The sequence below is a fragment of the Mizuhopecten yessoensis genome, unplaced genomic scaffold (genome assembly GCF_002113885.1).
Source record: "Mizuhopecten yessoensis strain PY_sf001 unplaced genomic scaffold, ASM211388v2 scaffold10925, whole genome shotgun sequence".
In the NCBI taxonomy this organism is placed as follows: Eukaryota; Metazoa; Mollusca; class Bivalvia; order Pectinida; family Pectinidae; genus Mizuhopecten; species Mizuhopecten yessoensis.
In genome coordinates, this window is record NW_018408790.1 from 385,218 (window position 1) to 409,624 (window position 24,407).

At 36.9% G+C, this 24,407-nt stretch overlaps 1 protein-coding gene across 4 annotated transcripts in view; it reads left to right on the top strand.

Moving 5' to 3' along the window:
- Window positions 1–24,407, top strand: part of LOC110463777 (tyrosine-protein kinase SRK2-like) — a 129,327-nt gene that overhangs the window by 97,294 nt on the left and 7,626 nt on the right. For 3 of the 4 annotated variants that reach the window (XM_021518631.1, XM_021518632.1, XM_021518633.1), the window contains 5 exons: window positions 11,024–11,465; window positions 17,484–17,587; window positions 18,310–18,477; window positions 20,255–20,419; window positions 20,857–21,116. In XM_021518631.1, the coding sequence (XP_021374306.1) occupies window positions 11,024–11,465; window positions 17,484–17,587; window positions 18,310–18,477; window positions 20,255–20,419; window positions 20,857–21,116 (1,139 nt within the window). Of the gene's footprint in view, window positions 1–1,628; window positions 3,728–11,023; window positions 11,466–17,483; window positions 17,588–18,309; window positions 18,478–20,254; window positions 20,420–20,856; window positions 21,117–24,407 lie in introns of those variants that run through there. The other variant, XM_021518630.1, reaches the window with a different exon arrangement.

Here is a 24,407-nt window from a genome sequence, read left to right on the forward strand (position 1 = left end):
TTTGGATGGTCTGCAGTCATTCCGAGATAAATGAGGTTCGTGGTATGGCATTTATTTGGTTGAATACGATAGGAGTGAAGTAATGTTTCAAGTTCATGTAATATATACCAAAGTTAAACTCCTTAAAGTTTGGTTTAAAGGAGCTAAAGGTGAGCTGGAGAGACCCACCTCTGAGATTTTCACCAGGTGCTTTCTCATTTAATGGACATTACAACAAATGGGTTGAAATTGTTCAAAGCTTACCTGCACATTTTATTTGATAGGGAGGTGTACCGATGTCCAATGTATTACCCAACACCTGAGACAAAATTATCTCACCTTTGGCTGATACAAATAGACTAGGTAGCTTTTGAAGTGAATGTTTTTCAGTAGTTCATAGCCGGGAAGCAGGTACTTAAACCTCCCAGGTAACCCTGTAGGTAACCTAATCAAGCAAAGGTGGCGGGCTATCATGTACTTCCAAACACTTTTATACAGTAAATAAAACTTCGACATCAAAGGAACTGAACAGGAAATAGGTTTTCAGAAGGGCTTGGTTCAAGAAAAACTGGGCGCCGCCACCGTGTAAAATCCAGCCTGATTTTAAATCATTTTCACCTTTATTCGTAATTATTGATGAAAAACTTGCATATATTGATCATAGGATTAATTTGAAGTTCTTTGGGATCACTTGCTCCTAGGATTTTGAATTAAGAAAATAGAATTAAAAGTTTATGTTGGTTGTTCTGTCAACACCAAAGAAGAAATTCCAAAGAACTACAGTAAAAAAATTCCTTTCAAACTAAAATCTACACTTTGTTGTAAATATCCCACAAACAAGGAATTTATGTGATCTAGAGGAAATGTTACAGAAGAATTGATAGGTTAAAATAGTCATTATATCTTTCAAAGAAATTATTAAAAGATACTCGAAAAAAACTACTGAGCAGCTTGGTTTTTTTTTATGTTTGAAAAAAAGATTGTTTCAATCATAAAGAGAAAAGTTTTCAAGAAATACAAATTTGATTTAAGTGGTCTTACAGCTGTGAATTTTTCATGAATTTTTGAAAAAAAATCTGGTTTACCCCATGGGTACCTCTGAAGATGCACAAGTTTAGCATAAATGTAGGTTTGATAAAGGCGAACAGACAATGGTAGAACAGTCATATGTACAGGAAGTGGAGAGTTGGCAAACATAGCGAACCTCATCATAATCTTCATCAGTCCCACCAGCTGTAGGCACTGAGGGGAGGAGGGGGATAGGTTAGGGGGAACATCTCAGCCCCACCATCTGTAGCCACTGAGGGCAGGAGGAGGGGGGTGTAAGGAAGGGGGAACATCTGTAGCCACTGAGGGGAGGAGGGAGTGTGTAAGGAAAGGAGAATGTAGAGCAGGCGAAAAAAACAACTGTTATACTGTGGAGACCTGTAAGATCAAGGCGCACACGGCTAGATTTTTACAAGGAGATGTGTTTTTGTAGATTGTTCGGGAGATATTTTATCGGTGGAGAGATATTATGTGCAGGAGTATTATGATGAGATGACAGTGTTGTGTAATTAGACAGGAATTTGTGTGTGATTGACCTGAGGGCTTTAAAACCTTGGATGTTAAAATGTTGGATTTGTAGATACTCAGGGTATCCTGATCGTCTAGCACAGAGACTGCCTAGATATATTGCGCCGGAATTTGATGAACAGTTTTTTGTCTGGAATCAAATATTCTGGATATGATTGGATAGTTAAACTTAGTGTACGCGCATCACACATCGTACAGTAGTATTCCAAAGCTATGGAAGCCAGCGAGAATTCCTGTGGCATGTTTAATTAAGTTGATAGGTTAGGATTGAGAGGATAGCAAACTAGACCCACAGGTGTGTGCTTCAGTGAGGAAGGAGAGACCCCTCCACACACACATACACATTTATATATATGCCTTCCTCGATGAACAAAAGCAATTTTGTTCCGAAATCTGAAGTGTTCGTGATTAGAAGGAGATGAAATTATTCAACTGCCCATCGTCCCTGCGATAGACATTCTGGGTTGGATTTATTTTCGGAGGTTGTGTAAAATTGATACTCGTTTCTGGAAACTTTTGCAAAAGGTTTACATACTTTTAATAGGAATGATGAGATTTAGCCGAGCAGGGCCTACTTATCTGACAAGCGGCAAAGCCCCCAGGTACATCTCCAAACTTCGGTGTTCCATCGTTTCGGATGAGAGATGCATTCCTTCACCACAGACACTTCAGCGCCTAATCTATTTGTTTTAGAATATGGTTGAACAGCATTTCTAGAAATACGACTTGTGGAATTCACCAGCTGATGCTGTAGTTGCGGAGGTAGAAAATGTGTATTGAAACATATTTAGGACTCAAGCATCCGAACACAGATAGAGCTGGTATTTTTGGAACCCATTCAAACTCATTCTGCAACCTACATTTCTTTGAAATCCTGAAATCCAAGGGATGAAGTGTATCATATCTGCTCCGGTGGCTGCAAGTCCGGGTCTTAAACAAGCTTAGTAAACTGTTGAAACTAGTAGTACAGGAGACAGGGGTTTGTCGGGAAACTACCTCGTTGCTATTTTTTTTACCTGAATTATAAAAGTTTTCTATCAAGAATAACAACCAAGCACCGATCATTGTGTACATGGATTTAAAATGACGTTATTTGATTGTTTTCTCTAAACAATTTATCTGTTTAAGTGAAATAAAGATTTTCTCACCAAGTGAAGTTAGCTGAATTCTGAGAAAAAGTTTTGATACAGAAACAAAAGTTACATATGTAAATTGATATAGTTTTTCTTCGGAAAATTATCGTGTAATAAAAAATTTGAAATTGGATGAATAAGCTGTTGTCAAGGTTGGGAAGTGAAAAGTGAGAGCCATATTCTACATCACAGGTTCGGGAGAATATCCAGGACAATAAGTGGAGTATTGACATTTACGAACGAATTTACTGGCCGATTGTCCCAGCAAATGGGTCCACTCACGACGATTATGGAGCAGATTTTGTGAAATTTAAAAGAAAATTATTTGTGAAATTGACATTTGGAAATGGAAATTAAAAAGAGGGCACCCTGGGACATGTATACACAGCTGTGGTGGTGACGGAGTTGTGGGTTTGACACGCCACCGTAGTACAACTCCAGGATGACTAGCTCTAGTAGTAGGACTGTATGATTTTACACATACTGCTGGGTTTATTATGTAAAGTAAGTTTTTTCACCCATAACAATGGATTTTTCTATGAACAGTATTATAAAAATGTGTGGAGATATGTGTGCTATGGTGAAAAATTCATTGTGGAGATTTCGGTGTAAATACATGACGTTATGAGGTGTAAAAACAAAAATGATGAAAAACAAAGTGGATTTTTATACTGAAGTCTGCACAAATTAATTTTGTAATAATTCCTAGAGACAGGAATTTTATTTATTTATTTTGCCACTGGAAACGGTGAAATTTGGTTTGTCGTCACAATTAATGGAGAAAAAGAAAACATTGAGTGGGCCTAAAAAGGCTATTAAATCCATGCGAGAACTTTTTTCCGGGAGTAAGAGTTACGGTGGGTTTGAGTTTGTGTGTCCTAGCGCCTCTAAAGGACAAGGAGACAACACGGACATGTGCTGGTTCGCGGCGGAAGGTGCCCTTTCGGACCTGTCAAAGGTTACCTCCCTTTCACAGGTGTCGTCGCTCTGTACCCTACCAAAGACTAATATCAAAAAGAAGAAAAAGTCTCTAATACCAGGTAGGTCACTTAATAGATCACAAGGTGGTCAGGTGGTCAAGGTGGTCAGCTGGTGGTCAGTGTGGACCAAAAAGGTTAGGTGGTTGGCTCAGTCAAGATGGCCAGGGTTTGATTCTCCAATCAGATACCCATGTCTGACAACATGGATTTTCAATGGGTACTGCAGTGTCTGCCCATGTAAAAAACTCTTTACTGCTTCCTTGTGGTCGTACAAGAATGATTCACTTAAGGTCATAACTTGTTAAAGTTGTTAAACGAGGAGACTTCATCCGTATGTTAATGATACATTTCTATTACAAATTTGAAAAAAGAAATCCTGTTTAAAAATTGGATTTTTTTTCTTCAGTAAAAGTATCAGTTACCATTTATCATCATCTGGCTTTGGTTAACAAGTTTCACGGGACATGGAAAGCAAATTAAAGAGATATGTAGTTCAAATATCTTTCATTAGAAAGTTTTGGAGATAGATTGTTAGCTCTATGTTGGGTGCAAGGTTTCAAAACGGCAAGATAAAACGGGTTTGGTGTGAAATTGTGTTGAAAACAGCTATAGCTATTAGGTATTTAAAACTTTTGTAAGTACAGTATCACATTTGTGTGTTTCAGAACATGAAGATGTATGTTGATATTCTATCTTGAGTTCCTTAGTAGGCTAGTGTGAATTTTAGTTTGACTAGTAATAGTGCACTTTTATTGCGGCAGTTAAATTGCGTGTCAAATAAATATTGAAAATTCTAAATTTGACATGGAGTTAAATATAAGAACTTATCACTAGCCTAGAAAAATGTGAATATATTTGGGATACTGTTTTATAAATTTAGCTCGGGAGATTTAAATGTGAGGGTGTATTTTCGGCCTGAGCAGGAAATCTGGGCATCCTGTATGTAGCATGTGTTTGGATGTGCAGGTGTGGGCACTGTCAGGCACTAATTAGACCAGACGTACACTTGGCCCCAAACTTCCCTACAGTGCAGACCAACAATCCCCCCGACATATCTCCCGATTACCTCCGATTTATTCCCCCCAACTAAAGCAGTAGCTCACCTCTGACAAATCCCGAACATATTTTCCAAATTTTCTTCAATATATTCCTAGAAAGAAAAAAAACTAACATATTCTCCGAACTATTTCCAACATAGTTTCAGGAATTATTTGGGAATCTTTAGTGGTATACTTAGGATTCCCAAATAATTCCTGAAACTATATTTTATATACAGATATATTTGCAGATATTTTTCCAACATGTTTTGAACAATCCTCAACATGTTCCTGGTACAACTCTGGACATATCAACCAAGCTTTTGCCGACAGATTTCTCAACAATTCCAACCATCCTCACTATATTTCCCGAACATTTTCCAATACAATTTGGAACAATTTCCAATATGTTCGTCAACTTTCCCCAACATATTCCCCAAACTTTCCCGACATATATTCTACCAACATATTTCCACCCGATCTTTATTTTTATTTATTCACCCCTGAAATTTCATAATGAACTATTCCAACCTTTGAATAGGAACAGTTCAAAAGTGTCTTCAGGGGTGAAGAAGTTAATCCCGAATGCTCTCAAACAATCTCTGCCATATCCACAAAAGTTTCCTGAACAAATTCCAGATAATTATTCAGCGTATCCTGAAGCTAAGTTATAGAGAAAAATATCCAATTTAGAAATCCTACTCTATTGTTTATCTAAGAATGGAGTTATATACATTATAGCTCAGGAATGGTGTTTGCTCCATTTATCATATTATTTGAAACCATTTCTTCTCGTGAAAGAGTTGGTAAATATTCTGTCTTTGAGCCATACAGAAGTGGCCTGTACGTTTTACAAATCAATTTTGGTCCGAGTTCAGAGTTCGGTACACTTGCACCTTTCAATTTTCCTTATGTCAATCACTTAAATCAGTTTAACTTGAATACATTTAGTTCTCAAAATAACAAATCATCCGTTTTTTCAGCTAATGATAAGTTGTTGTTTTTCGAAACAAGTATAAATCATTTCATCGTAGGGTAGGCCATGTCGAGTGTAAGTTCTACAAACACACGGCAGTACCAAGTCAGCCCCACATCTGAATGTATTTTCTTAAAGGGAGGTCGAAGGTCTTTTCACTTACAGATTCAATATGAATTGTGTCAGATCTTTCTGAATGAAATAGATAAAACGGAGACTCAAAGGCAGTGTCACTCCAGTCTGTTAGCCATCTTTGTGCCAGCTCGGTACAGTGTCATTGACATAATGATTTCTGGATAAGAGGGACCTGGCCTCTGGCTTTTTGATGTGGGGGGAACATGTACACTGTTCCTTCCCCCCAATCTCAATAAACCATGGACAGGGGTCAACAACTTCGGGGTAACTTCTTGTACTCCAGGGGCTGTAAATGTCTTGAAACGTTGATGGCAATAAATGACGAAAATTTTGTATTCAGGAGAATAAGTGAAAGTATAAATGTCATGCACTAGTTTAGCGTAGTTATTGGCGTGATAAGTATACTAAATCGTGTTTCCAATATTAACTCATAGGTTGTATATGCATCAGGTTAATTTTGTCTATGCACCTGAAGCTTAGAAAAAGGTTTAACCCTTTCACCACCATAGACCATAATGGATTCATCCCAGTGAATGCATGGTGGAGTCCATTAAAGTTACCTAGGGTTGAAAGGGTCAAGTAAAGAAGGCCAAAAACTATGCCAACCCTTCAGATTATTTGCCCGAATTGTTCTGTCTGGTTAGCATATTCTAAACCAAATCGGCTTCCTGGCCAAATATTTTCTCTTTCAATTGCATTACTTATACTTGTATACAAAATGTCCTTTTATTATAAAAGTATACATTTAGCTGTCCAACAGAGCTTACCATTTAAAGGGAAATAACACAAGTTAGTTTTGATATCGTTACAGTATTTATATTACGCCATTTCTTAGATATAGTGAAAATGGTGTGTAAATATGTAAAACCGTTGTTATGGCAGCTAGAGGTCTAATATTCTTTATGAGAAATCGCAATACATAAGGTACAGATAAATTAAATTAATCTTGATATTTTTATTCATCCCTGTAGAAAATCTTGATTTCCTTTTCTGAGATTGCTATCATGATTTGTGGACATTTACTACAGTTGTAAGTCCTCATCTCTCCTCCAAACAGCAGTTATGTTAATGTCTTGTGTCAAGTATTAGTTAGGGATGTCAAGATGGTAATACTGTTTATAGGACTCCCTCCTACACACCGAACCTCCTCCCCGATATATCTCCTCCAAACCTCCTCTCATATCACACCAAACCTCCTCCCCGATACATCTCCTCCAAACCTCCTCTCACATCACACCGAACCTCCTCCCCGACATATCTCCTCCAAACCTCCTCCCACATCACACGCAGCCAATGAAAGAAATCATTTATTTATGATATGGGTGTGACACGGTAACATTTAGACCATTCCCTTCGCTGATACTGTGAAAGATGTGGATGATAGGTAATTTGGTAACTGATGGTCAGGACAATTCACTTTCTGGGTGTCATTACCGTATTTATCCATCAATAAGCCCACGCCTGGTAATAAGCCCACCCATATATATTGTGGTAGTTCTGTAAAAATGCCAGCAAATGCTGTTTCATTGCCCTATAATAAACCCACATCCCTATTTTGTGTCGGAGATTGTGTGTTAACCTTCTGAACTTATTGGAGGATAAATACATTAGTAATAAGAGACTTGAAGGGTTGTTTTTTGCTGTCATCCGCATAATCCCAAATGGAATGTAGATTTTCCAAAAGAAGATAATTAATACAAATGTACATATTATGCATAAAAATTACTTTATTTGACCAAGAAACCTCCATGTCCCTTCAATAATCATTTTTTTCAATTCAAAGCAAATATATGACAATTATCAAAGTACTCAGGAAAGTCTCTGCCTTAAGTGTTCATGAATCCTAGTAAACTATGAAATATAATTTTTCAGTCAGTTAGTTGGCAATGACAGTTTCTTCGAATTATTTTCGTAATCAATTAAAAATACTACTGCAAATAAGAAATTCTAAAAGGAGATGTATAAAAATATTGAATTATTTTCGTAATCAATTACAAATACTGTTGCAAATAAGAAATTCTAAAAGGAGATATATAAAAATATTGAATTATTTTCGTAATCAATTACAAATACTGTTTCAAATAAGAAATTCTAAACGGGAGATATATAAAAATATACTTTCATGTTTGAATCGCACATCAGTTTCAAGGTCAAAGTTATATATACATTTGCTGATATTGGCCTCAGAACAACAACTGTCAGAGTTGGTTACGGCTGGTGGATGGTAATCAGGGCCGAGGGTTACACATCGAGTTCATCATGAAGCTGAAGTGACCAGTTAACACCAGCGTAAATGTAGGAATATATTTTTAGCGGAAAAACATAAACAGGAAGCAGGGGGTCAGGACAGAAATAGCTCGGTGTGGCGGTAGAGGATTACTGGTCATAAGGGCAGCATCATCGTCTTATATACCTGCTTCCAAAACAGTTTGGAAACAAAACATAATCTTGAGAAAATGTCTTTATCAATGCTGTCATTTTTGCGTTTAAGTCTAATCTAGATGTTTTGCAAATGCATGGACACACTAATTTTTCTTGGGATTTTTTTTTTGAAACATGTGTAAAGCTTGCCTGTTAGTCTAATGTGTGTTCACCAGACTCGTGGGCCATGTGGGGAATTGGCAGGCAGATATTATAGGGTAGTAGTTATGGTGACTGAATCCTGGCTTTGGAGAGCTGAGGCTGCAAATTAACACACACATCTCCACCTGTCGTTTCCATAACAACAGCATCAACGTTATATTCTACCTGTGTAGAAAGCAATAAATAGTGTGTTTTTATTCAGCATGCCAGATCGATCGGAGGTTTAATATTGCGGAAAGTGGGCACAGTTACGAATGATGAACAGCACACTGCGAAATGACATCTCTCTTCTATAGAATGATGACAAGGTCTGTTGTATGTATGATAGAAATGGTATACTGGTATATATATATATATATATATAGAGTCGTTGTGGTAGATATGAGAATAGCGACAAAAGCTCTGATGTAAACAAGTTTCCCGAAGGACGGAATTGCTATGTAGCTCCAGGGAACAGTGCACTAACGCTGCCTCGTCGATTCATTTATGCCGAATTCTTGATCGGTCATTGATTTCTCTCGTCCAAATACATAATTGATAACATTAATGAGATGAAATAAAACAATACTGCATGCGTGGATCGACTGGCAAAAATGCACAATTAATCAGATCTCGCAGCTGTTAGTGGTTGCTGTTTTACAATGTACCACCACCGACCTTCAGTGGTTGATACGGAGGAACTGGCCTACTGTCAAGGTATTTATTTTCGAGGGTCAGGCAGGGCTGTACAATTCTGTTGCAAGAGTACTAGCTCACAGGAGGATTCTGCGAAATTTACAAACAATTTCTATGTTTTGATAGTTACTATTTGGAGGTGAATGTTGAAAATATTCAGAAATTCTACAAACCCTTTCTATATTTTGATAGTTAATATTTTCTTAGTAAATTTTAAAAATACTCACTACCCCTGATGTAAGATGTATTAGCCATGGGTTTCAAGCTTTGCAAAATATTTACATATTTTTTTCTTCAAAATTTGCAAACTTTCATTTTACCTAACTTCACAGTTACAGTTTAATCAAATATCATGTATACATGTAATATTTCTTGTTACATTGAGCTCACGGTTTGTAGCAGACATTTGAAAATTTCAATTTTAGTGTCTAATGTGTTTCAAAGAATGACATGAATGGATCAGTGTTACAAGATAGTGTAGCTGTAGGCTCCAGCTATTTCTAGAGATGTCATTTGAAATTGAAGTACCGGCGCTGTAGGGCAAAATGTAAAATCCCAATTGAGTTTAAGCTGCCTTAGCAGATCTACCTGGGGTAAAAATCGTAACGGAAATTGAAATCTCCTAATGGAATTTAGAAATGCATTTTGCCAGGGTGCCAATACACACAACGAAGTTTTACATGTCAGAGCTGAAACAGGTTGTGGGACATACAAGGCTCTAACTGAAATGAAATCTTATTAAAAAAATACTTTGTGAATTTACATGGGATTCGGTTGTACACACAAAGTGAAGGGAAATTGTATTAAGTTTGGAGTTTATTTTCATAGGAGACTGTCACAGTCTGAAAGCCTGGTCAGGTGTTTGTACAGTGAATTGGTGTGTGTAGTTTTCAGATTAGGAAAGGGTATGAGAGATTAGTTATGTAGCCTGGTAATTGTTACTCTACGTTTTGGGTCTGTAAGGTCCGGAGGTAGCCCGTGTAAGTCCGCTTTCTGTCCAGTTTTGGCGGAAAGAAATGTATCGAGATTTGTCCCGTTGTTGACTATAAATCAAATGTAAATAAATTCCATTTCAATGTGTGTGTTGGTCCACACATAGACATGATGAAAGATTTAAAATACCTGACATCCGTCCCCAGAATTGCATTTGTAAATAGATATGAGATTAGGTTTAAGTGTGGAAGTATTTCACCTGTTTGCTTAAGCCTCGTTAAAGAGTATTACATATTGGCTACAAAGGGATGGGTTTCGCTGATGGACAGACTGTCCTGGCCCAAGATCTGGCTAAATTAGAGAGAGTATTTTGGCTACAAAGAGATGGCCAATCCCTCTATAAATTTTGATATGGTTAATTAACCCTCCGCTCTAGATCTAGATATGTGGTTTTGAAGATGATAATAAAATAAAATTCTATTATGATAATTATACTAATATTTAATAGTAGAATATTGTCAATTTCATTGTACCTTGTATGTACTCTCTTGGGTTTAAGAAAAAAAAAAACATTTGGGAAAGAAATGTTTAGGAGTAAACTGCAAATTTTGGGAGTTACGCGTAAATATGAAATAGTTTTTAATCGGGAATGGGGACCATTATCTGGCCCCAATAAATCTGAGGGACTATGCTTTGTATATAATGCATACAATTTAAGAAATCGTATCTCAATTGTCATACAAAATGTAGATGTTCGTCAGTTTGTTTTAATTTTCACATTTATGACAGATTTCCAATCGCAGAGACAACTCCCATATTCGTGTCTCACCGCATATTACTGTGATTGACCTTAATAAAGTTTAAAAATAAAATTTCAGCAAGCGGAATATATTTGATTTTTCGTAATGTTAGCTTGAACATATTATGAGGTACTTACCTTTAACAAACATATCAGCAATAGTGCTTTTCTTGGTTATTAACTTTTAAATAATTGTGATTTTGTTTTATATCTTGTAGAATGGCTAACTATGGCGAGATCTACAAATCGAGCAAGCTTAAAAGAAAAACTTCAAGAAGAGTTTCTGTCGTGTAAAATTTGCCTGGAGCCTTTCATTAAGCCTAAGGCTCTACCTTGCCTGCACAGCTTTTGTGAGCACTGTTTGAGGGACTATGTTCGCAGGCATCCGGGGGAGAAGCCGGGACACTTCCCCTGCCCCATGTGCCGTAAGGACACGCCCATACCTCTCCGAGGAATTTGTGACTTTCAGGACAACTTCCTGTTGTTGAGTTTGTCGGATACGCTCGACGAAGACAACAATGACGATAACAGTGAACACTGGAACAACATCACTAATTCGCCATCGAGTGGATTTTTAAGTGTTAATCAGAATCACCAGGTGTCGCCACCGAGGACATTAGCGCCACCTACCCCACAGGAAACGTTTCTAAGGGGTTTAGAGTAAGTATTCATTGTCATTGGGTAATCTTGATTATTCATGGTTCTGCATTGTTTCAATTAATGTACTGTATATTGAAGCTGACGTAATCCGTCCCTGCATAATCTCATCAACTTTTATAAACCAGGCGTTCATCAGAAGGAAACATACCTATATGCTTACTTACACATTGTACCTTTGATCTGTAATTAGACTTGTGCATGTTTGAGCCATTTCCTCCCCCTCCCCAGCCATTTCTTGACATGAAACTCTTTTGGAAGGATATACATGTCTGTGTAAGGTAGCATATACCCTTAAGTCCAACATGTACATGTATAAATAGATATTTTTTTTAAATGTAAATTTGACATGTTATGAATACGAAAACCTGTACAATTCTCGACAAAAATAATTCTAGTTTAAATGTTCTTATTTAAGTTTTGTTTAAGCTAGAACATCTCCAGAGCCTATACGGAAACAAAGAGAGTCTTTTTTTAGTCAGTGGCTGTAGCTACCTTAAGTGACCATTTAAAACCATTGACCATATTTGAACTAAAGGGGCATCTTCTGTTGAGTGTTGCATGACTATATCATAAAAGTTATCAGAAATGGTCATAAAACACATTATTCCACTGGATACAGATGCTAGGATAACAGAATCTGTTTAACTAATAATCAGAGGGACTAATAAGGTATTGAAACCACACATCTTTTGTCTCTTTCTTCCCATATCATCACAGGGACTTGTGACCTCCTAAAACCACTCCATGTCTATTTCTGTCTGTCACAGGGGCTAGTAACCTCCTAAACCACTCCATGTCTATTTCTGTCGGTCATAGGGACTAGTAACCTCCTTAACCACTCCATGTCTATTTCTGTCAGTCACATGGGCTAGTATAACCTCCTAAACCACTCCATGTCTATTTCTATCTGTCACATGGGCTAGTAACCTCCTAAACCACTCCATGTCTATTTCTGTCTGTCACAGGGGCTAGTAACCTCCTAAACCACTCCATGTCTATTTCTGTCAGTCACAGGGGCTAGTAACCTCCTTAACCATTCCATGTCTATTTCTGTCTGTACAGGACAGAGTGTTTTCCATTATCCAAGGTATATATATTGATACAGAGAATGCGATCATGGTTAGTTACTCTAGAGTGCTGTTTGGCAGCTGACCAGTGTACAATTGTTTGACATTTACGCCAAACATAGGATGGCCATATCGCTTTATCATTTAGACCACTTGACCTCCTGCTTTAAAATTCATGAGCTTGGCCTCGACACGTTTTGTTGTTCAACATATTTTCTTTTAAAGATCTCCTTATTATATAAAAATCTCTGGCGACGAGCAAAAACAACCGAAGAAGTGTTTGTGAAATTGAGGAGAAAAACTTCAGCTCATTTGCAGTCTTGTGAAAGTACACATCATTGTTTACGTCTAAGAGATAACAAAGTGGGGGGAAAAAAATCACATTTTTGTTGCCCCATAATAATCTTTAGAAACACAATACTTCAAAAAGGATACTACAATTTATTCAATCTTTCCATTCGAACCATGCGCAAAGGATGTTCAAATATTTAATTTTTAAAGGGACCCAACATGCAGTGCTTTTAAATTGAAAAAATAATTATATTCGCCTTGATTATTTGATTTACCCAATATTATTGATACAGAAAGGGATTGGTGAAAACATGTGTGAATTGTGACAAAAAGGTGAAAATCGAACTGGCCAAACACAGGAGTAAGTAGGGTCTGGAAACATCGCTATTAGTGTTGAGTCATTGGTACTGTGTTTACCCTATATATGTGCTGTGCCTGAGAATGGCTCGAGAACCCTTCCAGTAATGCTCCAAAAAACGTGTGAATGTTTCAATTTTCGACCAGTTGTAGTTATATCTGGTTCTTCTAGCGAACCGCTGGTGTCAACGTACGGTCTTATGTGGATTGATTGGTCTAGCATTTGCTCGAAGTTTTTCACTAGAAAAAAATCCATTCCCATACCAACTTATTTATTAAATGAGCTCCAAGACCAAATTTGGTAACACGGCCGTTGAGAGCAACGCCATTCTCTATAATAATAAGTAGGAGGTGGTCGAAATTAACCAGAACAATCTAAGGTGTCGGAGGAGAATTTCAGAACAGAATTGTTAAAAGATGTTATTCACTTTCTTTTTGGTGAGATTTATATTTCATGTTAATTTGTGAGAAAAGAATTGAATTCAAACAATTTTTAACATTTTGGACAAATCTGATCAGCCTTGGGGAAAATTAATTCTGCATTTTATTCAGCTTATTTTGATAAATGGATAAATCTTTTAAATCTTCATAGACCATGGTATATTTGCCTGCATGTATATAATATGATGTATTACTAGTTTCAGTATTAATTGTTCATGTCAATACCAATAAAATGTCCTGAAGAAAATTTTATTCTTAGTTGGATTTGACCTTATTATACTGACAGGTCACCAAAAAACCACTGATGGAAAATAATCTTCCTCTAAAATGAAATGAATTACAGAATGTATACTTTTAAGAAGGCTCTACTGGTGTTGATGCCATCAAAACATCAGTCACATTTTTGTGGGTTTCCTTCCAAAGAAAATGTTTGTTTCAAAACAAGATGTCAAGAAGTGATGTAGCTAAAACCTAACTTATATTACTACCTGGCTACTAAGATTATCTTTGGGGATTAAAAGTCTCCGTTAATTTCTGAGGAAGGCTGATAAGGGCTGGATAGAGCGAGATAAGATGGGTGGGGATACTCTGTCTGGAAGGTACTAAAGCAGGTGGTTGTGTGTGTTTATGGACGGGGAAGTAGAACTTGACAGGCAACACTGCTGGGATATATAGCTCCCCAGGTTTAACAAGGTAGCTAGTTGCCTATCATGATAAAATTCTAAAAAGAGGCAAAAAACATGCAGTAAGACTGTCTTGTTCAGTTAAAAAGTTTTATTCAGTGAAATATTTTCTGATTTGAATATTTCCTTGTTGATGTTGTAAAACTGTACGCGGCGGGGGTAATTACAATACTCAATATTATAATAAAATATAACCCAAATTTAGAAGTTTGTGAAAAAGATTTTTTTTTCTTTTCTTTTCTTGAAAAGTTGATGCTTTTACTGACGCAAAAATCCCTGTCGTAATTTGAACATCGAGCTCTGAGCACTTTTTAATAGAATTAATTTTGATTGAATGATATGTTAAGTTTTCTTGCTTTTTCTACATTTTCAAATTTAAAAAATTTACAACCAACTTAATAGATAAGTGTTAAAAACTGTTGATATTCCTTTATATCACAATCATATTTTATGCGACAGAAATGTTTAAATGTGGACTTGAACTATTTCTTGTTAATTACCGTAAATATATGCAAAACAAACTTTTTGAATTTGTTCTTTTCTTTTGTTTAGTTGTTTTTGATCAAAACATATAAACAGAAAGGTAGGTCTGGAAATCCAACGTACATTTTTTTTTAAATCCTTCACCCCTATGTAACTTTAGTAGACTTTACCATGCATTGATCTGGATGAGTCCATTATGGTCTACAGTGGTGAAAGGGTAAACTTAAGTGGTGATTTAAAAAAAAATGTAGTTCTGTAGTTGTTCAGTCTCAGTTCCATTGTATTTCAATCAACGGCGATTAATTTTAAGTCACATCGAAATAAAAATAAAAAAATGGTGGAGGTTAGGATACAGTACAATGCAACACAGTCAATATTACATGCAGTTTTCTAGCGAATATTCAGACTGGATTGGATGAATAAATACAATCCATAGTTTTCAACCTCAATAAGTAGGAAATGAACTTATACAGATTCCTGTTCACGGCTGATTTCTCCGTGGGTTTGATCCGACGCTGAGGATGTGGTGCTAATTCTAAGGGGAGACTAGTTGATCAGGGTGTCTCCCTGCCGAGTCTTTGATGAATCAAGTCTCGTTAAGTCAGGAGGGATTTGCGACTTACGTTTTCAGAGGCGGGTTCTAGATGTTAAAAGCCTAACACCTCTCAGCTTTAAATAAAATGTATTGGAAAGTAAAATATCTATAAAAACAAATCATTTTTCATTTTGATATTTTATGTTATATTGATCCAATGGGTATTTAGATGTGGGATTTGTTCAGTTTTAAAGGAATATTAATGATGAAATGGTGCTCAGGAGCAATGGAGATTTTCTTGGCCAAGTTAACAAAACACGACATGAAAGGTTGAGTGCAAATACTAGCTACAGTTCAACTACACTGTAATTGGTAGTATAGGTTTTTTGGGGGAGGAGAAATATCTGGTCTGTGTGCACTCAATTACTCAGAGGAGTGTGGTCTACACTACTACACAGACACTTACTACCAGTAAACCTTCCCCTGTGTTGTGTACTCAGGGCAAAACATTTCATTCGAATTCCAGTCATTCCTCTTCTCATTCATCATCTGTCCTTATGAATACAGAGCACATCTAGGGAAAAAACACACCATCCATTGTCCTGCCAGGGAAAAGTTTTAAAAAATGGGACAGTGTAAACAATGCACAAGTGACAACCAGTTTTAGTCCCTGTGATGAGTTGGGGAAGATCACTGGTTTTAGCATCCTTACTAGTCCCTGTGATGATTTGTGCCATGAAAGGCTCAATAAAATGTTTCATAAATCCTATATGAAATTGAGACTCATCCGTGATCTTTTAAAAAAAAAAATGTTTGTCCATCAGCCATTTCAAAGGGCTATAAACCATTCTTGAGGCAGCACTTTAAAGAAAACATTTAAAACCTTAAAACAGTTGTACTCCTTTAAGGACCACTCTACCACTGCCATAAATGCTAACTAAGTATTGGAAACTCTTTTATACGGCAAGACTAGCTTTGGTAAAAAAATTACTGAAAAAGAAACCCTAGGGGCCTTTTATTAGAAATTATAAAGTAGAAATAAACAAAATATAATTAACAATGGTGTTCTGAGTGTAAAAATTCAGCGAGGTCAGACCAGGATTCAAACCCAGGACTTCAGATTGTTATACTTAAGCTCTAACCAATGGAGCTACCTATAAGTGTACAGAAATGTCCTGGCTAAAATATACCCAGTTATAACCAAAACGGAAGTTAAAGGGAGGTTACTGTATACAGGAAAGACATACAGAGCAGTCGGGCAGGGCTTTTTTAAGTTCAAATAAAGTTTTGTTGCCTGGTATAGCATAAGGTAACAGTACTAGTTTGATCCAACATATTTGGGTTAGCTACATGTAGTAGGCTCTTTTAAGTTCAAATAAAGTTTTGTTGCCTGGTATAGCATAAGGTAACAGTACTAGTTTGATCCGACATGTTTGGGTTAGCTACATGTAGTACTATACAAAAATGTACCTTCATTCCTTGTATACTAATGAAACACAATTGGCAAGGAACCGTAACAGTTTGAGAAAATATGTCTGATAAATAAAAACTTAATATAATGCAATTATTTCATGTGTCAACCAACTTAGTGCCACATTTTCCCTGTTTTTATGCCCCGGCCATAAAATGGGGGGCATACAGTGTTGCCCATGTCTGTCCCGTCCCGATTCAATGTAAACACTTAGCTACTTTTCGTCAAACTTTATACGAAGGTCAAGTATGAGTATACGTCGGACATCGTTGTGTTTCAGGGTTCCAAGGTCAAGGCCAAGGTCACGGTTGCTATATAGGGGGCATTCATGTCTCGCAGACATTTTCTAGCTTCTGAACAGTTTATTGAATTGCTTCCCTCAATATACCAGTGCTAAACCTTCTTTTAATGTCATTATTGAGTAGGATAGATGTTGGCAGTATAATGAGGGAAATGTATACCATTATGCAATATAATTCCTTCTCTCTTGCCTTTCAATATATTGCCAAACCCCTTTATAATGTCATCATTTGGTTGGTCAACTGTTGGCAGTATGTACATTTCTGTGAAGCCATTGTACTTCATATTAATTAGCGTGACAAACATACACCAGTGAGAAAACCGATTCTGTGTGTTCCACACATTTCTAATTCTCTAGATATCCTGTGTAACTTTTGAATTCTGTTACAGGTGGTATTTTGGTAAGGTGAGTCGACATGCCTCTGAAGACTGGCTTCTCTCCCCTGGATACCCAAAAGGAACATTCCTTGTCAGACAAGGCGAGGCAGCCCCTGGTGAGTGGTCTCCCCTGTCCTACACCTTGTGTTTAGCTTTTGTACTCCAGTAATATAATTCAAACAGTTATCAAACTTAAGATGTGGATACAACTTAACTCATTAACGCCTGAAGACACATTTGAACGCTTCCAACTCAAAGGTTGGAATAGTTCATTATAAAATTTCAGGGGTGAATGAGTTGAGCACTATTCAAATATATCAAATGTAGGTCGCTGTGATCTGTGTTTACCTCTTCATTAATATTGGTTTAAATGTTTAGCTCAATGTCTTAGGTTAGACCCTGCCTCCTACACACACACATGCAAGCATGCGTACACAGTACACATGGAGGCACGTCCTTTAATAAACTTAGCTGTTGTTAGGACGTTAACTCGTTCACCCCTATGTAACATAGTAGACTCTACCATGCATTGATATGGATGAGTCCATTAACCTACAGTGGTGAAAGGGTTAAACAAAATTTTCCAAACCAAAGTAACGTTAGATTTTGCATTTAGCTCCATTTCTATCTCAGAGTAAGACTGGATATATGTATTAGTGGATATGTATTAGTGGATATATGTATTTGTGGATATATGTATTAGTGGATATATGTATTTTAAACGAGTATTTTCCTGTGATGTTGGCTGACGTATAGGTTTCAATGTCTCCTTACCTTTGTTGTGGTTGGTACTTGCAGTGAGTGCCGTGTTTTAATGTTATTGTTGATTTCGTTTCAGACACCTTTACTCTCTCTGTACGCGACTGTGATGAACTTCGTGGCTATTTAGTCAAACATTATAAAATTTACACCCAGCGGTCTAATGATCTAAGGGGCGAGGATTACTACTTTATTACTCCGAAGAGGATGTTTAGTTCACTTAGTGACCTTGTCAGTCACTACTCTGGTGAGTTGTCTTCTCTATTTTTGAGCTCAAGTCTAGAAAATCCGAATATGACATAAAAAGTGTGTGCACCAGCTGTTCAGTATGAAAAATTAGAATCACACAAATTTTGTATAGGCACAATTAATAAAATTGCATATCGCTATATGTATGTATGAGAAATAGAATCATAAACTCATGATATTGGCATGAGAAACAGAATCCTATACACTTTGTATGGGTAGCAGAAAATATTTTCATTATTTCTTGATATTTTTATTACTTGCAATTAAAGAGTTGTCAGTTCTCTTTCAGTATGAGAAATAGAATAATATACTCTCGATGTAATAACTGATTAGAGGTATTATGCTATAATGTCTCTATGTTAATTGAACGTTGATTTTTTGAATGTTCAATTAAATGTGATCCCTTATAAGCACAATTGGGACAAACGCACATTTCAAATCGATGATTTCACAGTGGTTTGATAAAATACGTCGCCACCAAAAGCTTTGTTTTTCTACTCCGATCGTGAGCTCCTGGAATTGTTTTGGTATTGTTTTTATCAATATTGCACCTGTATAATGATCTACTACGAATGAAAATCTAGTGCAGCTAACTATTCATGGTTGGAACATAAATGAAATCAGTTTTTAACAGCGAAATGAAATTTCTCGTTTTTAAGTTCAATTCCTCCGTGGTAAATAATATGATATGAGGCGTTATGGCTTTCCGCTCGTAATGTTATAAGGTTTTCAGTTATGTTTTGATGTTGATAGTGGAGATTATTGCCGTATTTCATCAGATAACCGCAGCACAACAATGGGTACGCTACAGGTGTTCTTTTGTATCCGAAATCATTTCCTGTTCATAATTGGAGTTTTGAAATCTAATTTAGAATCAGCATGCCATTTAGATTAAAAATGACGGCAACACGATAATTAATTGTATTTTAGATTTTTAGGCTGGGATGATAAAACATGCTAGTTAGTGACTGGGTACTAAACATATTTCAGTCGTACACAAGATTGTTTTGATGAACTCGGGACACATATGGTATTGGCAAATACAATTTTCATAAATTTAACAGATGTTGTCGATTCGACTTTTATGTCTTTGTGCGAATTAAAACTAACATTGCGTACAATCAGGTATGATGTGATGCACTGCAGTGTTTAAATGTATTTATCTTTGCTATTCCACTGAGTTTTACTGTCCTCGGCACATTGATTTTAGAACTAAAGTCTACCTCCACATGTGTTTTTCACCACCGCCAAGAAAACCTTGTAGCTTGCTCTGTAGTAATGATGCTTTAGGTTAAAACGTAAATAAAATATTGGGCCAGAATTTTTAAAACTGGGATAACTCAAATTCTTCTACTATTTTCTAAACAAGTTTTTTCAATTGTACTTTTTGTGTCCTTTCAGGACATTAGAAATCAAAAATCAAAAAAAAACAACAGAAGGACAATAGTTTTCAGGCTATATCGTTTTGGAATTTTCGTAGAATGTAGAACAAAACAGAGAAATTGAACAAAGAATTAAAGCCAATTAAAATCTTACTATTCATATTCAGTAGGAAGTTTGCATGTAATGGCATACAGGGTTGTAGTCAGAAACATGTTTTAGTGCTGGTCTGGCCTTAGACAGGATGTTGTAGACATATCATATATACAAGTGTTCTGAGGTATGACTCGCAGGCCGCTATTTTTACCTGAGTCTTTGGCACCTTCCCAATGTACGTTTCATTCAAGGTGCGGCAGAGATTTGTAAAATTTGTATTTTGTTTGTCTGTTTTCTAGAATCAGCAGATGGGCTATGTTGTAAGCTAGCTCAAACCTGCAACAAACCCAGATCACTCCTGTGGGCCTTCGAAAGGGGCAAGCAAGATGACTACGCTACGGCACGGGAGTCCATTTTACTGATAAAAAAGCTAGGCAGTGGCCAATTTGGTGAAGTGTGGTTAGGTTGGTATTTCTTTACATGAGGTTTTACACAGCAGAACACTTGTGTTAAGTTATGTTTTAATAATGATATTTTTTTAATGTTACAACTATAATTTGTTACCATAACTTCTTATACATGTAAACTACCAGCTACCTCATTCGTCATGTACTATGAAGGAATTGAATCTTACTTATCTCCCTTGAGAGAGCTCTCTTTCCCAACAAACCAACTCCGTAAGTTATCTAATAGTTTATATCCTTAAAAATAAACAGCTTTGTGTGTCCAATACAACCTTGGATAAAGAAAATGATTCAAAATCGGATTGGGTTTAGATTTCATCGTCTTTCCTAAATATCGCCTTCGATGAAACGTTCTGATTTCTCATTCATTTTACTGTTCGTGAAACAGCTTGTTAAAGTAATAACATGTAATCTACAATTGTTATGATTTATTACAGGAACATGGCACAGTAGTCGACAGGTGGCAATAAAAATGCAGAAAAAGGATTCAGTTTCCACAGCGGCCTTTCTGGACGAGGGGCAGATCCTGAAAACGCTGGAGCACCCAAATATCATCAAACTCCTTGGAATCTCGAACGAGATTGAGCCTATATACCTTATCACAGAATATATGTTGAACGGTCGCCTGTCAATGCACCTACGAGAAGGGCAAGGTCGCAACCTTGGAGTCACGCAGCTTCTGTGGATAGCAACACAGGTAAGTTAACGAGATCTCTCCTTCAGTAGGGCAAGGTCGCAACCTTGGGGTCATGCAGCTTCTGTGGATAGCCACACAGGTAAATCTACGAGATCTCTCCTTCAATAGGGCAAGGTCGCAACTTTGGGGTCACACAGCTTCTGTGGATAGCCACGCAGGTAAGTTAACGAGATCTCTTCTTCAGTAGGGTAAGGTCGTCACCTTGGGGTCACACAGCTTCTGTGGATAGCCACGCAGGTAAGTTAACGAGATCTCTTCTTCAGTAGGGTAAGGTCGTCACCTTGGGGTCACACAGCTTCTGTGGATAGCCACGCAGGTAAGTTAACGAGATCTCTTCTTCAGTAGGGTAAGGTCGTCACCTTGGGGTCACACAGCTTCTGTGGATAGCCACGCAGGTAAGTTAACGAGATCTCTTCTTCAGTAGGGTAAGGTCGTCACCTTGGGGTCACACAGCTTCTGTTGATAGCCACACAGGTAAGTTAACGAGATCTGCCCTTTAGTAGGACTGTATTTATCTAGGGCAGGGTAAGGGTCAAGGACATGGGTCACAAAGCAAGTGTTGATAATGGCTTGTGTTGGATCAAGGGTCAAGTTCTCAGCTAGAGGTCACGACATAATTATGCTGATTGCATATCAGAAAAGATAGTTACTGATGAATGGAAGCAGAAAAAGAAGAGGAATAGTTCCTTTCCGTAATTTTGAATATCCTACGTTATTGGACGTGGATGTTTTAGTTGGGATTTTTTTTCTCGTTTGAATTTTTTTTTATGAAATCATCTTGGAATTTTGGCACAAAAAATATTCCAGAGGAAGAAAACCATCTGTCGAAAATAGAAATTGTGTTCAAGGGGAATAAGCGAGGAACATTCTCATTAAATCATGATGAAACTATCAAAAGCCATGCAGTGTGTAAATCAAAAATACATTTGAAAATGTTGTAAGAAGCAGGTGAAGGATATCGCTAAATTGGAATGGTTACAAGTAACCGTAGTTTAATTGAATAAATTGGAAAGGTATTAGAGACTGCACACGTGGAGATTTCGTATGTAAGGCTGCCTGTGTGGCCACGAGGCCCGTAAACACTAGCGACCTCGGTGATGAGGAGAGCGTAGATTACGCGTGTAGAAACCATGGTGCACTGCAAATTCAGAGAGATCGCTTAATTGATGCTACTCTATGGTTTATTTTAGTGCAGTTGATGAAATTTTCCTCCTAACTGCGGCAATTTTCGTTTCGTTCTGACACGTTAATTTGGTCTGTTGCCTTGCGATGGCAGACTTCCTGAAATAGATCATATCAATACTTCAGTTTGATTGTCCAGAATGATGAGATTTATGGTATAGGTGTTTTAACCAAACTGTTTTGTTTAAGCTGCACCCGTCAGTACACAGTGATTAACAGATCCAAAGAGATTTAGTATTAACGGAAGTATCATTAATTAGCTTGGGTACCTGGGTGATCATTCTGTGTATCTGGAGATTTATCTGACAATTTTTCATATAAATTTTCAACACCTTTCGTCGTTTGGCCATAAATCCATTTTGAATGGTGGATTTAATCAGTGCGGCGACGGAAGGATAAAATTTCATCTTTTCAGAGAGATTTTTTTTAATGGCACTTAATTAATGTTACGAGAGATGAATTCAGAAATAAAGACTTTCAAGAGGAAAGATTTGAATGATATAGTTACAGAACATTAATTTTATCAACTTAAATCACAAAGAGGCAATTTTTAACAAAAAAGGATATTCCTTTCTTACTTTTTACATGAGTATTGTTGTTAAAGTAATGTTATTTTAATAGCAAAGTGATATTGTAAATTCACATGTCCAACATTTCGAATCAAATAATACAAATAAAGAGACCTAATATCTAAATTCACACTTTTGAGAAAATGAAAATATACTGAATTCAGTAGCTGATCATCGAAAACAGAGAAATTTTCAAACTTGATAATGCTTTCAAATAAAATTTCTTTTTTATATCTGTTACCCCCCTCATTTTGAAGACTTGAAAACCACAATAGCAATGTATGTTAATAGTTGAAGAAGGAGGAATTTCAGAAAATTTAGGAGGCAATTAGATTTTTACTGAGGTTCCAAGACTTCCCATGTATCAAGCTGATGACAGAACAGCTGCCATACACAAACGGTAAAGTACCTGGTGACAAGTCGCCAAGGTGCTGGCTCTTACTGGTGTCATCTAAACAGTGATCAGCTGCTGTTAATGAAAGCTTGATATCTAGCGTGTTTAGGTGGATCAAGATGAATCCATCAGTTTTATAAATAGTTTTAAGAATAAGCAGCTGGAAATTTCATCAGGAAATGAAATAGATTAACGTATATTTCGGTGTATAATTGCTTTGGATACAAGATTTATGCTAGATGCGAATCATTTGTGTCATTTGGTGTTAAATCTGGTACATGAACAAGTGTCCGCAATAAACACCAGTAATCTTAAAAATTCGCCGATTACTGTTGGGTTCATCAGGTGAAAAGTCATTAGTGTGCACACCATCCATGTTGTGAGAGCACCTGCCCTCTGTTGAGCAGAGGACTCCAGATTTGTCAGCTTAACGCTATATATGGAACTTACTTGCAATACTGATTCTGTCAAGTAAAAAAAATTACTTCTTAGGTTTCGATGTTTTACAGTCTTTACAGTCATTTTGAATTTAAACAATTCAATTTGGAAGTTTTGTTACCCTTGTGAAATCAGTACATATTCAGCATCAATTTTTGTTATGAAATTTGAAAGCTAACAATGCTGTGATAAGAGTAGGATGCAGTTGATGTGCTGTGCCATGTATTGATACCACAAATTGTGCACTGGTATTTGGCATGATAACGAATATCTTGATAAATGTGAGACTTTGATTGAGTAATTAGAACAGATGACTGCCGTGCATGTCTTAATGAGGTCGGGAGGACAAAGTAGGGATGAGATGGGGAGGTAGAGGAGGGGGACCTGGTCCGGGAGGGTGTCGATCAGCTGTTCAGAGTATTTGAAATTGATTGGAACAAAATAGTCGTGCAAGGATAATCAAGACTTAAGAATTTGGCTACAAATTTTGAAACCCTGTTACTTTCGTCGTGTGACTTTCACCCCTCCACCCCTAGAGTCACATTTGAACCTTACCAAATCAAAGTCTGGGTAAGTCCAGTTTAAAATTGTAGGGGTAAATGAGTTAACAGTTGTGAAAAATCTTAAGTGTGAGATCCAAAACAACTTATTAGACATTCAAACTTTGCTTTAGAATTTGAAGGGGGGGGGGGGGGGGGGTTTTTTTTT